The sequence below is a fragment of the Eumetopias jubatus genome, unplaced genomic scaffold (assembly GCF_037043125.1).
Source record: "Eumetopias jubatus isolate StellerSeaLion01/CBP00866 unplaced genomic scaffold, mEumJub1_p1.0 scaffold_3, whole genome shotgun sequence".
Lineage (NCBI taxonomy): Eukaryota > Metazoa > Chordata > Mammalia > Carnivora > Otariidae > Eumetopias > Eumetopias jubatus.
The window spans coordinates 119,851,726-119,867,684 of record NW_028274809.1 but is presented as its reverse complement, the minus strand read 5'-3'; the positions used below and the strand labels follow the sequence as shown (position 1 = coordinate 119,867,684).

General features: G+C 33.8%; 1 protein-coding gene across 6 annotated transcripts in view; it reads right to left on the bottom strand.

Moving 5' to 3' along the window:
* CDK8 (cyclin dependent kinase 8) overlaps positions 1–15,959 on the bottom strand; it is a 140,770-nt gene that overhangs the window by 39,239 nt on the left and 85,572 nt on the right. For 5 of the 6 annotated variants that reach the window (XM_028107086.2, XM_028107094.2, XM_028107104.2 and 2 more), the window contains exons 3-4: positions 10,870–10,980; positions 6,308–6,448 (exon numbers count right to left, since the gene is read on the bottom strand). In XM_028107086.2, coding sequence (XP_027962887.1) covers positions 6,308–6,448; positions 10,870–10,980 — 252 coding nt within the window. Of the gene's footprint in view, positions 1–6,307; positions 6,449–10,869; positions 10,981–15,397; positions 15,436–15,959 lie in introns of those variants that run through there. The other variant, XM_028107140.2, reaches the window with a different exon arrangement.

Genomic DNA, 15,959 nt, shown 5'->3' with positions numbered 1-15,959 from the left:
TTCTCACAGTAGCACATCTCCACTGGCATAGACCTAAAGGAAATCTCTGTAGAGATTTATTTTCTAAGAAATTTTACTGTGGCATAAAAAACTATTTTGAGAGGCGCCTGAGTGGCTCAGTTGTTAAGCGTCTGCCTACAGCTCAGGTCATGATCCCAGGGTCCTGGGATCGAGCCCCGCATCAGGCTCCCTGCTCGGCGGGAGGCCTGCTTCTCCCTCTCCCACTCCCCCTGCCTGTGTTCCCTCTCTTACTGTCTCTCTCTCTCAAATAAATAAATAAAATCTTTAAAAAAAAAAAACTATTTTGAATTAGTTTAGGGCAAGAGTGATTATAGCTGATAGCTGCAATAGTCCAACAAAGCAAATTTCATATATAGCCTTGTAATTCAGCTTGAATAATAATAAAAAAACAAACTATGATGAAAAGTTACAGTATCTCTCACTTAATATTACACTCCACTTAGTGCAACAGGATGAAAATACAACGTTAGGTGCCGGGTAGCCCCAGGTAAATACCACTATGATAAAACCATTAAGGTAGGGCGCCTGGGTGGCTCAGTTGGTTAAGCGACTACCTTCGGCTCAGATCATGATCCCAGGGTCCTGGGATTGAATCCCACATCGGGCTTCCCTTGCTCTGCAGGGAGCCTGCTTCTCCCTCTCCCTCTGCCTGCCATTCTCCCTGCTTGTGCTCTCTCTCTGTCAAATAAATAAACAAAATCTTAAAAAAAAACCATTAAGGTATTAAAATGACTTTGAATTATCAGTTTTTTTTTAAAAAGTGGAACACATTAATGACCATATGAGAACTTGATGTATACTTAACAAAAATTAATGGTTAATTGGCCAGTCTTAATAACTACTACTCTACTTTCCTATGCTTCTTAGCAAATGTGTTGAAAGCCCAAGTCTTTAATATTTAGAGTCTGATTTAAATGTAAACCATTTCTATGGTCTGATATGGTTGGACGAATATTTTCAGCCAAAAGCATAAAATTCAGCCAACACTGAATGCACTAGAAAATTAAAAGTGAATAAATATTAGCTAGAAATTAAAGTATTTACATTGTGACTAGTAATGAACTGGTCAGTGTAATATAGAACAGTGAAATATGAGAGTCGCAAGTTCAGAACAGCTGGTATGTTCAGAAGGTAGGTACTGCTGCCTTATCTACGATTAAAGTATAATTCACACAGAAGGGACTGTTAAGATGTGTTTTAAAAAAGTGAGGGACCTATGATGGAGATGTCCTAATATTAAGATTAAAGGAAAACATTGGAAAAAAATAAATGACATCAGAGAAGAATATGAATGAATAGGTAAAGCAGGTTTCTTTCACTGGGTGGAACAAAAAAAACTGGATAGAGGAAGAGTGTGATAAAAGAAATCAACAGATCAGTATCATTAGCTGAATGGTCTTTGGACTGACTGGTAAGAGCTGAGTTCTTTTAGGTAGAAAGAGGGAGGCTGCTGAAAAGAACTAAAAATATAGTATAAAAAGAAGATCTTTTGCACTGCTCCACTACAGTAAACCATAACAGAGCTAAGAGGGTAGGTAGTAAAAAGAAAAAATGTAACAGAATATGCACGGAAAAACATCAGGTAGCAGAAATAACCTATGGAGAATCACCTTGGAAGACACTTTGTTTCTGTTACAAATGAGCTGGTTTATTCATTCAACAAATACAAGCAGTATTTTATACACTGATTGTGTATTTTGCCAAGGCACTGGGAGGGATACAAATACATATTAACCAGTCTTTGGCCCTCAGAAACTTATAATCAAATAGAGAACTTATTACCAAAACTAGTTTAAGTGCCCTTGAGTAGTTCAAAGTAGCTGCTATAGGGCTTTAGATGTACACATTCTCACTTCCAGCTAGGGTGACTGGGGCGGGGGGGGGGGGGGGACTTTATTGCTGAGGTAGCAGGAGCAGAGCTTTAAAGGATGAATAGAATTTTAAACACTAGAGATGAAGGGAAGAAAGGATTCAAGTAGGCAAGGCAACCTCTGAGTTAGCTGTAAGGAGGTATACAGAGAAGGAAGAAAAAAAAAAGACCATAACCAGCTTTCACTTCAATTCATGCAGAGATTTTCAAATTTTAATCTAATTACAGATTTTTTCTCATTTAAAAACAAACAAACAAACCTGACTTTGAAATTTATTTCACAACTGCACAAGAAAAACAATTCTAAAATTAGGAAGTTATACAAAAAATACTTGTTTCTACTGAAAGAGGTCAGACAAGAGAGTGAACTGGCCAGGTGGCTGGGTGTCCTAAAATGGTCATAGTAGAGGTACTAGTAGTGACAACTTCTCATGGCCTTGCCAATGTGCTTTAACTCAAACAGGACTACCATTTTAGAGGAAAGACTTCAGACACCATTGTTTTCAGAGGAAAAACTTCAGACACCATTGCCAAATCAAACTTTGGCTTCTACACAAAAAGTATCAAATACGATTTTGGTGCTTACTGTCTTTTTATTTTGTGCTCAGAAAACTACCAAACTCAACCCAATCAGGGTAATAGACTTTAAACCCTTCCTTATTTTGAGTCACTTAAATAATATCTTTTATTTGAAGTTTTTGTTAAGATTTCACACTTAGTTCCTCTTTATAGTAGCAGGTAAAATATCTTAATATTCCTTAACCCAACACTCCTATTTTATATAAGCAGATATCTGGGGGGTAAAAATGGAATTAACTGGTCCCATACTGTTTCAACTCTGTGCCTCTGTTGACTCATTTGTATAGGATGGTTATTTTGTGTGCCAGCTTGGCTGGGCCATGGTGCCCACATATTTAGTCAACATTTTTCTGAATATTTCTGTGAAGGCGTTTTTCGATGAGATTAACATTTAAATTGGGAGACTTTAAGAAAAGCAGCTCACCCTCCATAACATTGGTGGGCCTTATTCAATCAGTTGAAGACTTTAATAGAACAGAGACTGATCTCCCCGGAGCAAGAGAGAATTCTGCCAGCATACTGCCTTTGGACTTGACTGCAACTCTTCCCTTTAGTATCCAGCCTTCTGGCCTATCCTGCAGATTTTGGACTTACCAAGCCTCCACAATTTGCCTGAGGGAACTCCTTAAAATAAATCTCTCTCTCTCTCTCTTTACACACACACACACACACACACACACACACACACACACACACACACACACACACACACACACACATTCTGTTTCTCTGGAGAATCCTAATACATGTGGTAATGCCAGAACCAGGACTATAGCCTGTTGGTCAGACTATATTCATTTCCCAAGGAGAGAATAAAGGAAGAAAGGGAAAGAAAGAGTGTAGTCAAAGGGAAGAACAAAGCATACACCTTTGTTTTTATTTGTCTCTACTTACAGCAAACAGATTAAGTGTAAAAGCAAACCAACTTATACATACATATTTTAATGTTCTAGAACTAAAAAAGTTTGGCTTAGATCATAAATTATCTCACAAAAATAAATATTGCATGTGTTTCCTTTCAGGCCCCTCTTAAAACAGCTACACACAAATGCATTTATTACCAACTTCATTCCAACCAGAGTTCCAGAATTATTAAATCTCTATTTCACACCAAGGATGACAGACCCCAGTTACTGATCTGCTACTATGTGATGATTAACAGTGACAAAATTAATCTTTATTTATTAAATAAGATTATTAATTGTTAAAGTTCAACTTCACATATCAAACAAAGAACTTTGTAACTCTATCATCTCAAACCAGTGTGTCCATTAATAATGAAGACAATTTTATTAAGCAAATGCTTCAATAACATTCTGGGGCATTATTAAAATGATGTTTTTAGGGAGTCTGTGCCAATTATCCATCTTAGTATGATGTTTCTCTTGGCAAGTCAGCAACTCAACCAATTAGTTCAATTCAAAACATTAGAAATCTATATAGGTCGGCTAAGGTCAATATTGCCACATTTCATCTAAACCTGAATGAAAAGAAGCAAGGAATGAAATTAACTATTAATTATATTTATTCTTATAGGGTAAATATTTCATCTGCAAATAATAACAAATATTGAAAAAGTTTAAAAAGTCATGTTATACAGCTTCTGAAGAAGATTCTTTAAAGTAAATACTTTACATTAGAAATTCATATATAAAAAAGTATTCATATATGGGTTTCTAATGTAACTATAGTTGAACATCATATAACCTCAAAACTCCAAAATCTATTTTTTAGTTAGCAGGAAGGTGGGCACATTTAAAAACAACAACAACAACAAAACTGCGATAATGAATCTTCCTTTAAAAAATTGAGAACAAATTCAAGAAGCAAGCACCTGACCCAGTAAGATCCAGACTAGGGGCAGAGGTTACCACTTTAATGACACAATGGTTCCATGCGCCCGTGTGCCTGTGATGCACATAAGAGTTAGGTGTAAGGAGTCACAAACAGACAATACAGGAACTCTCACTCCAAATGGGGAAATCAAAAAGGTAGCAGGACACAAGTAATATATCACAGTTTGGAAAATATTTTGGATAAATTGACTACTAAACAGATAGCAGTGGCATATAAAGGGGGTAGAGGAGTGAGAATGGTTTGCTCTGTGAACAGGAATATTTTATAACTGATATCATTCACAGCTGCCAGCATATGGTGACAACAGAAAATAACTACTTTTCATCTGTTTCATTATTATTTTTAAATCATCTCCAGACAGTGCATCCCTCTGATACTGGCATCTAGAGTGCACTGCTCCCCCTGCCCCCACCTCCTGGCACACCACTAACAGAGACCTTTGAAATGACATATCCTACACCATCCCTAGGTCAAAGACAACTCATTTAGGCTGCACCAATAGAAACAGCTATCCCAAAAGAGAAATAAAAAAAAAATTAAACTTTATAATTATTTTCACTACTGTAGTTAATATTACTGTAAGTGGTTTAAGTATATTACACATTAATAATTTAAATACTGGTTTGTATTATTTGTATTCATCTAATAAACATATATATTTTAATAATGAAAAATAATTTACTATAAAAAGAAAATGTAGTGTCATCTCAGCATAATTAGGGAAAAATACCCTTTTGCCAGATTTTATTCTTTTAGAGATTATAAAAAAGGTCAGTAGTTCAAAAGTAGTAATAGTTTTCCCCTAAGCTGACTCCACCCCTAAAGGTTGAAATTTATTTTCAGATTCATAAAAGGAGCCAATGGATTTGTCCTACTTCTGTTCTATAAATCCACTATGAATATTCCCATAATATTAAAAATAAAGTTCACATAAGGAAAAAAGTTGTTTCAAACAAATTTCTGATGTTATTGGTCCCAGTCTAAATGCTTTCTAGGTATGAGAAGTAGAGATAAAATAAATACCATTAAACATATTGAAAGGAGATTTATTGAAGATAGAAGAAAGAACTAGAAACTATGACACTGAAACATCTGAAGGTATTAAATATACAGCAGCCTGGAAAGAATATGCGCAAGAGGCAGATCAGCTCTGCTTCAAAGTCTACAGGGTTTTTCCAATGTAACACATGTGATTAGAGACCAAATCATCAGTTCCAGAATTGTGTTTATAATTGTTTGGAATGAAGGCATTGTTATAAACTTTACTATAGTTACCACCTTTCCAAAGAAAAGAACTACAAAAGCACAATGTAATAATGCAATAAGGGGAATTTGAGATTTAAATTTTCATCCATGAAGAGTAATGAACAATGCACAATTTAATGAACATCTTAATGCCAGATGGGTTTTAAAAAGGCGTAAATTATTCTGCCATGTAAAATAAAAATAAGAAAGCTAATTTCTGAAGTTTCTAAATTCTTAAAAATTCAATGTACCTTAACATGGCAAGGCTTCTGAATAAAGCTCTTAATTATGATTAATAAACATGCTACTAATATAGTGAGGCTTAAAAAGTAAGCAGATTGAATTAACATCTCCTCATCTAATATGTAACTTAGTATGCAGTAGGCTCCAAAAGTTTCATTTCCAAGTTATTCATAAACATATCAATTTCTAGAGTTTGCCTAGCAGTTAATAATCAAGCAAGTCAATACTTCATTTACAGACTTAAAAGTAAACAAAAGCTTAGGAAAATAAATGTGCCCTCTTTCACTTCTTCAGTGAACCCCAGCCACTTTATGTCTGAGAAGTAGGATGCATCATATAAACAGCACAAGGCTAGACTATGTTATGAGACTATAGCACTCTCACTCTATAAGGTTTGTAGGTATATGTACCACTAATATCTAGAGACAACTAGAAAATCATCCAACTATAAAGGCATCTTTCTAGCTTAGACCTAACTACATAGCAACTTACCAAATCCCTGTGCAACACCCAGTTAGCATGCAGGTAGTGAATCCCATCTAGGATCTGATATAATAGTGACTTCACCATTCCCCGAGGTAACTGAACTGGCTTCTTGTTTGCTTTAGAAGCTCTGTGAAACTTGATTATATGCTGAAAGAAACAAAAATATCACCAGAAGCTTAAAAAGGAAAAGAGGGAAAGATAATCTGATGTATAATATTTTCCTGCCAGAAAAAGAAACACTCAGGGATTCCCAAAGATATTGAAAATATAATCTTACATTCTGCTGGATAACATAAATTTAAAATTTCCTAATAACTGGAGCTAAAGTTTCATTTCCTAAGCATATGATCATGTCTCAGAAAATAAATGATTGCAACACAGAAGCAGAGAACAATGTGATTTTATTTTGAAAGTGTAATTAAAAATTACTTTCAGAGTATACCTGATCCCTGTATACCTGGTGGAAATTTTCAAGAACAGAATCTTTTTTATCTGTAGTGATTAAAAGAAAAAAAAAAACAAATTTCAAGAGATACTCCTGGGTTGGCTGACACAGCATACATGTGGTACCTATTTACAACACATGGGTTATAAACAAAGCAAAAAGCAAACAGGGAAATTATTTCAATAAAATACACAGAAGCATAAAGAAATAACATGTAAATGACCAGTTCACATTGAAAATATTTAGAAAAATGAAAGATTCAGATGAGAAAAAAAACAGCCTTAAACCCATTGAAAGCTTTCTAGGAATAGTATCAGTGGACATCTGGGAAAACACAATACCACTTTATAAACAGAAAAATCACTTTATAAATAAATGTACCTCAACAGAAACAAGATCCAATGTTTCAAACTCTCTTGACAGGTTTCTTCATTTTAATTAAAGCACTTTTAAACTGTAAGAACACCTACAAGTCAGGTGAAGTCAACCCTGCTGTGTGTAAAACACGGGTATATGCCTGGCACCTCATGTGAACACGAACAGACTCTTGAGCAGTATTTCTGAGTGAATATTAAGCATATTCTTGAAATTAATAAACATAATTGACATATTTTATATTAGAGGTCAACATTTTCACTTCCTATTTTCTTATGATATAGAAAGTAGAACATGGATAAAGAATAACTAGTAATTAATGAGTGAAGGAGTTTTACTTTCCAAAGAAAAAATATATAGCAAAGACTACCTGGTGGGAAGGTAAACTCTATCAGTCAGCATGCATGTAGTATGATTAATCTATACTTTACTAGCAGCATTACACTATTTTAATTTTCTTCTCAGTTATTTTTCCAAAGTATTTAAAAACAGTCAAACAAAATAGAGCTACAACTCAATAATCTAGAATGTTCTGTTACCTATCCTAACAAATGGTGTGACAATAAAGTCTGTTCACCTTAATAAGAGCTAGTGGTTCTCTAGAGCTTAATAAAAATAGACTGAAATACATTATTTTTAACAATTAAAATCTGCCAGAGTAAGAATACAAGAATATGTAGGGAGGTACAATAAATGATGCCATATGCATTTCTTTAGCTAACACTTTCATCAGTGTTTAACAAAATACTTTTTTTTTTTAACCAATATTTTATAACTACAAAAAACTACACTGGGGAAATCTCTTACCTTCATTTTTATTCCAGGGCTATATAACAAATATGTGGTGTGCTTATCATGAAATTTCACCAACACCTAAGAGATTTTTTTAAAATGACTCTTTTTACTGGGACTGTTTTTGTTACCCTCTGCCGCCTTACCCCAGCTAATTCATTTCAATATTCCAATTAAAATAAGAAAATAAAATGGATAAAGGAGGTTTTAGTAAAGTCAATTATTTGATTTTTATTAAAATGAACATTAAAAGTCCTTATGTGACTTAAATATTAATAAGATGACAATAAAGCCAATGATGACGATATATACACATCTGGCAACACTGCATGCAGCATAATTTGCAAAAGTATAATTATTATACCAACATGTAAAATTAGATATCACATACTAGCCTGCTAGGAATTATACTGAATACAATACTATCTCCTATGTTCAACTATTACAAATCATGTTTTAATACAAATCATGTTTATAAAGCAGCCTAAAAAATTTCTCATAAATTTGGGTCATATAATTTGATTTCATGTTAGGCTTGAGTATGAGTGTTCAAGTCAATATTGGCCACCCTAATTTAACAAATTTTTATTAACAGAATCCCAATTTGATTTGATTTATTTTTAAAAGAACAGAAGCTACAACAACAAAAATATTTACAACCAGCATTGACCTTGGACAGTAGTTTCATAAAACAGAAAATGTGACGTCTACTTTCAGTTCAAAAACAATTCTTTCCAGATAACATAAAAACAATTTGAATCAAACTGCATTTACTCATGGAAAACAGGAATCTACAGAGCAAAAATATTTCTTATAAATCTGAAACTATATGAAACCCATATAAGTGTCAATTTCTGAAATCTGTTGGTTAAAATTATGTAAATGAGGCTAGTACTGGAAATTAGCAAAAGAATTTAAAACTATTTTACTGTTTTTAGAAGGCTAACTTACTTTTGAGCAATTTTACTGGAATTTCTACTAGTTTTATTTCAAAATTTTGTATTTATATTTACAAACTACAGCTGAATGAAAAATGTAACTTTTAAAGTTATCTAAAATTGAGCCAGAAGATCATAATCCCTTGCATAGCAGTATCAACGGTCCCAATTTACAATGGTTCAACTTGATTTTTTGACTTTATGATGGAGTAAAAGCGACAAGCATTCAGCAGAAACTATACTTCAAATTTTGAAATTTGATCTTTTCCCAGGCTGGTGACATGCAGTACAACACTTGTTCGTGACTCCGGGCAGCAGGAGCTACTGCACCCAGTCAGCAAGAGTAAACAACCAATACATTTACAACGATTCCATACTCATACAACCATTCCATTGTTCATTTTCAGTACAGTATTCAATAACTAACATGAGATATTTAACACTTTATTATAAAATAGGCTTTGTGTTAGATGATTTTGTCCAACTGGAGGTTGATATAAGTGTTCTCAGCACACTTAAGGCAGGCTAGGCTATGCTGTGATGTTCGATAGGTCAGGTGTATTAAATGTATTTCTGACTTAATGAGATTTTCAATTTGTGATGGTTTTATTAGGATGTAACCCTATGTAAGTCAAGGAACATCTGTATATATGTTTTCTCTTGTATTTATCTCAATAAATGCACAACCAATATGTAAGTATAAATATAGAACAGTATACAAAACACAGTGAAATACTTAAAAGATCTTATTAAATTACTTATTAAATACCAGAAAAAATATAGTTCACAGAAGTGAAGTACTTGTTAATTAACTCAATGTAATATTGGGTTTTTGTTTACTTGTCTTATTTTCTAAACTGTAGTCTATGTTAACATATTTTACACAAGATTGATCAGGATATAAGTTTTGTGAGTATACTTCAAAGTTATTTTGGCTATCTTGCTATTTTCATTATATATCATAAACTCTTATCCCCAAGATGGCATTTCAGACTTTCAAAGAACATAACTGTTATGTTTAATAAAGGAGTAAATTTCATAGTTACCCAAGACTTATGTAAATACCAGTCTACTGAGTAAATACAAAATACTGAGTTAGCTGTTTGTAATTCAGCTATTTAGCCAAGATAAATTTAAATTCTCAGTTTATAATAATTTTTATCAATATAACATCATTTTTCTCATTATATTAGCTAACCTAATAAAACTAATCTAATTGACTGTAATTACTTCACTTTGAGAATCTTCAAGGATTTAATTGGGAGCTCTCTTCCACAAAGAATTCTTCCTATACAAGAACATGCCCAATTCAAGTAAGTACAATATTGAACTTCTGCTGATGGAAATAAGAAATACATTAGAATATAGAGTATTAAGTATGAATAATATCCAATAAATGATTAACAGTATGCTACTTTTGTATAGTACACTTAGTTTATAAAGCTTTTCAAATACAAAATTGCTCTTCAGAAAAATCCTGTAAAAAAGCAGGAAAAGTACCACATTTTACAGATGGGGTTGGGGGGTACTACAACTTCAGAGCCATTAAGAGACTTACTTAATGTCATATAACAGACAGAACCATAAATTTCAGTCTAGTCTTCCAAATATAACATACTTATCTTCCTATATGAGGATACCACTTTTTCATTTTATATTCCTTTATAGAGTAAAAGGAAACATGCTGCTTTTAAATTCTATAACAAAATAGCTATTACAGTTACTTTTTAAAATTTTATCAAAAATCTATAGCTAGGAAACAATACTGAGTAATTGTTTATACTCTTCAGATTCTACTCTTTTCTGTAGCATGTTACAAAGTTCAAACTGGCAAGATCAAAATGTAGTAATACAAAGCCAAATTACCCTAGTCTTGGTAATTCATCAACCATATTCTATGAGGTTACTTTTATTTTTAAAATGTAAATCTCATAGTAAGATAAACTAAAATTGTTTTTCGTCACTCTTAATCCCTGATTGAAACCAATGGCTCAATGTCTACCAGCAATTCACCTTACCCAGAGGTCATGTTCAGCGTAGTCAAACAGAAGCCATACTTTCCTATCAGCATGAGACAGAAATACCTTTTGAAGAGAGATGACATTTGGATGCTTAAGCTCTCGAAGTAACTGAAAAACAAGGAAGATCAATTAAAAATCTTTGCCATGAAAATAATGTTAAATAAATCATACATTTGTAATTCACAGAAATATAAACCCAATGGTAATCAACCCTAAAAATCTAGTAAGTACCCACACTATTTTGAAAGTGTCCAAATAGGTGCTTCAGTAACAAATGCAGAAAAACTCTGGGGAAAAGATACTGAAAAGATATAACTGAGTAAATCTATTTTGTTGTTATTGTTTAGTTGGTTTTTACTTTTGCTTTGGTTTTTAATTGTGATAAAATATACATTAAAATCACCATTTTAACAATTTTAAGTGTACCATTCAATAGCTTTTAAAAAACTAATTGCAACATTAGAAAATATAACATTTGTCAATATCAAATATCAGATAAGAATTAAGATCTGTAATTCTGTGAGATATAGTATCTATTTTTTTCAGTCATTTAAATTATATAGTTGATTAAGATTTTGTAAACTTTTCATAAAATAATAAAAAACTTATACAGAGGCATCTAAGTAGAAAACATTTTTATGGGTTTAATCCTTTTCATTTCCTAGGTCATTCTATTTAAAATCTTTTATTGCCTTATCTTATCCTCATTTATTAACCAAAGTGGCCCTAATAATCCATCAGTTAAAAAGTATTCCCACTCTGCCAAGAAAAAAAAGGAACAGCAGCAGTAACAATGACAGGAAAAAATTTCTCATGAAGCCTGATACTATGTCTTTATCAGTTAAAACTGACTTACACAGCGCCTTGCCAATGTTTTCCAAATACATGACAGCCATATGAGAAAGTCAACTTATGACTTTAGTACCTTCTATAAGAATACTGCTACCAAAACAAGAATTAATATAAATGCAATGTTAACAATATATTAGGGACTCTAAAATGAATTCAGCCAAGGAAAGACTATGAAAGGACTATCTATTAAGTCATTTATATTAATGATTATTCTCTGGAAAGTGATAATTATTCAGGAGGAAGATTAAATTCAAGTTATATATTTCTGCTTTTAGAATATAATTTCAAATTTATGAGACTTTGGAGATTACACACAAAGCCTCAGAAACCTAAAGGCCAGTATCTAAGATTAACCATTTCCTAATTAATAAACAAGGCAAAGAATCTGATAGGGAAAGCCTAGACTTCGGGATTACCCAGGATCATCTAGCTGGCTCCAGAGCTAAACCTAGTGCTAAGTTCATCTTAGTTCTGGGTCAGTGTTTTCTCCATTACCTCATGATTGGAACACACTTCTCAGGCACTATTTCTAATCCTTTCTGGAAACTGGCAGGGTAGAAATTATAACAAACTCCAAAGCTCTGGCAAAAGTTCTCTCCAATTATTAGAAACCTACATATAAAGCTATTCTTAGTATCTCCTCAATTTCACCTCCAAGATGAGGCTTAGCTCCTGAACTGGAAAAAAACCAAAAAAACTAAAAACAAAAAAGACCCAGCAGCAACCATTTTATTAAGTTCTTCGTAAGTGCCAAGTATGGTGCTATGACATGCATTATGTCACTTAATCACGAATTACCCTATATAATATTTATATTACTTCTATTTTATAAATGAGGAAATAGTGGTTTGAGGGGATTAAATAATTTGCTCATGATCACGGTCCTAGGTAGTGGTTCTAATCAGGATTTTAATGTTTTTAAAATTACTTAATTGACTTTTAAAATACAAAGTCAGCACTCTAAGGTCTAATAACACCTTTTTTTTTCCTTAAGATTTATTTGACAGAGAAAGAGCAAAGTAGGCACAGCGGCAGGCAGAGGGAGAGGGAGAAGCAGGCTCTCCATTGAGCAGGGAGCCCGATGTGGGGCTCGATCCCAGAACCCTGGGATCATGACCTGAACCGAAGGCAGATGCTTTACCGACTGAGCCACCCAGGTGCCCCAAATACCAACACTTCCTAAGACTTAATACTCTGGGGAACTATTTCTTGTTACATTCCAGAGGCACAGATATTTTAAGTATATAATAGGTTGTGAACTGGCCAATGGCAGGCATGTGTCTTGCTCATGAGGGCGCTGCTACCTTCTAACACCCTGCCTGGGCACCTGGTAGGCACTCATTAAGTTTTTGGTAAATAACGAATTTGTGAATAAATAAAATACACAAATTAAAAAGCATCATATAACACACCCTTTGGCTTCTGATCTGTGGACTAAGATCACTGCTTTCATCACAAAAACCTTAATCCACTTCTTTAAAAAATCCACTTCTTAAAAAAACTAATCCACTTCTATTTTTAAAACATCCAGCTAATTAGTCAGACAACAAATCTTCCAGGGTAATGATTTAATAATATATTAACAGTAAGAGCTATCATTATCATAAGTAATTATAATCATAAGTAGGTAATTAAGTAATAGTAAGTGTTATGGACTGAATCGTGTTCTCCTCAAATTCATATGTTGAAGCCCTAACCCCCAGTACCTCAGATTGTGATTGTATTTGAAGATAAGGCCTTTATAGAGGCAACTAAGTTAAAATAAGGTCAGTCATTAGGGAGGCCCTAATCCAATCTGAATGGTGACATTCTAAGAGGAAGAGGTTAGGATACATACAGAGACACCAGGGCAGCTTGTACAGATAGATGGCCACTGAAGAGGCCACAAGAGGGTGATCGTCTGCAAACCCAGGAGAAGCCACAGAGGAAACCAACTCTGCAGACCCTCTGAGAAAGTAAGTTTCTGTTGTTTAAGCCACCCAGTTCATAGTATTTTGTTATGGCAGCCTTGGCAAACTAATACAGCAAATAACTACTATTACTGAGTAAACACTCTATGTTGGGTGTTTTAAGGGAGATTTATCAGGAGATGGGTCACTATGGGGTTAGAGATGGAACTGAGTCTCAGTGAGGAATTATGTCTAAGTCAATATTTCTTTTTATTTTATTTATTTGACAGAGAGAGACAGTGAGAGAGGGAACACAAGCAGGGGGAGTAGGAGAGGGAGAAGCAAGCTCTCCACTGAATAAGGAGCCCGATGTGTGGCTTGATCCCGGGACCCTGGGATCACGACCTGAGCCGAAGGCAGACACTTAGACGACTGAGCCACCCCGACGCCCCTAAGTCAATATTTCTATTGAAGTACTTCCAAAAAACCAGGGCGCTGGGCTACGTTTAGCAGGACTAACATTAACCAAATTGCCTTCTACACACCAGCCACTGTGGTAGATGCACTAGGTCCTGGCATATAAAATGTGCTAAGACTTGCTGAAGTCCTCCAGTGGGAGACAAATGCAAGTAAGCACACAATCCTAATGCTGTGGCTGCAGTAATAGTAACTGATTATTTATTGAGAGTAGCTAACATTTACCTAGAGTTTATCAGGTCCAAAGAAGTATGCCAAGTTCCTCATAATAAATTCTATGAGACACTATTACCATTTTACAAATAAGGAAACGAAAACACAAGGAAATTAACTAACTTGCCTTGGGTCCTAAAAGCTAATAAGTGGCAAAGCTAGGTAAAGCACAGGTAATCTGACCAGGGCTTTAAGTGCTACAGACAGTACTTTGAGACTGGTACTCTGATGCTGTGACAACATCCCAGAGTTTTCCCAGCTGATGAAAAGCACTTCAGCATTTCATCACCCCATAGCATGTAGATACCTATTTAACATTTTCTAAGGGTTTTTTTTTTGGCCTTTTTGAAGTTTTCATGTTAAAAAAAAACTAAAGAAAAGGTCTGAATAAATTTAAGCAATGGTTTCCATCACAGAAATCACCTAAATTCTTCTAATTCTACTGGGAATAAAATCTTATAATTTTCTGTACTAAGATCACTACGAAATATACAAATGTCTTCATACATCATTCGTCATAAACTTAATTCATTCCAATTGTACCATACAATAGCACACTTAATCTGAACACTTAAAGTACAAATATAAAATAAATTAATAACATTTAAAACTGTATCTTGTCAATAAATATCACTTACACCAGTGAGAAAATAGGAAATAAAACCTCTGATATTCTCAAAATGACACAGATTTCTAATATTAAAATTTTAAAGCATGGCAAAAATAATAACTTCTGAATTTATGCCATGGGTATGATGATAGCTAAGTTGAAATTCTATAACTGTATACAGAATACTGTTCCAAAATTATTTCAATTATTTTGTTAAAGCTGTGGAAGCTTTCTTCAATCAAATTATTATAAGTTGATAAAAACAAAACCAAAAACAAACCCTGGGGTGCCTAGATTAAAGCAGATGTGAACTTTAAAAGTAGAGTCTGGAGCTTTACCTTTGCTCCCCTAGCTCCCTTATTCCAACTACAAGACTGCCTCTTGGAATACAGTAGATGGTCCATTGAAGCATAGTTTGAAAACCACTAAGCTAAAGGGATTCTAGCTCACAAGAAATTCTGTTAATACAAAACAAACCACTTACAATAAAATGAGGATGAAGACATGTAATGTTCTTAACTTTAGTAGAAATACTCCAGAGTTCTTTCCTTCTTCCCTCCCTTTCACAAGTATTTACTGAGCAAAGACTGTTTCACGCTTAGCACACACTGGTGAAGAAATGTGTTACAGTCTAGTGAAAACAGAAAACCAACAAAAAGAAATGCCTTACAATGTGTTATAAGTGCTACGAAAGAAAACAAACTGGGGGCAGACTGTAAGAGAATAAAGGTGATGAGTGGTGGGGAAACAGGACTTGTCAGAGGAAGATTTAATGAACGGAAAGAGGACTGATAAGATGTGCCAAAAGAGATGGGATTTTTTTTCTTTTTGATTTTTTATTATAGAAATTTTTCAAACATTAATAGAGTAATAAAACAGACCCCCGTATATCATTATCCACTCTCAGCCTATCTCATTTTATCAACATTCGTACCCACTCTTCCCACCTTACCCTGGATTATTTTGAAATAAATCCTAGATCTGATATGATTTCACCTGTAAATATTTCACTATATGTCTCACAAATATAGGATCTCTTTTCTCTT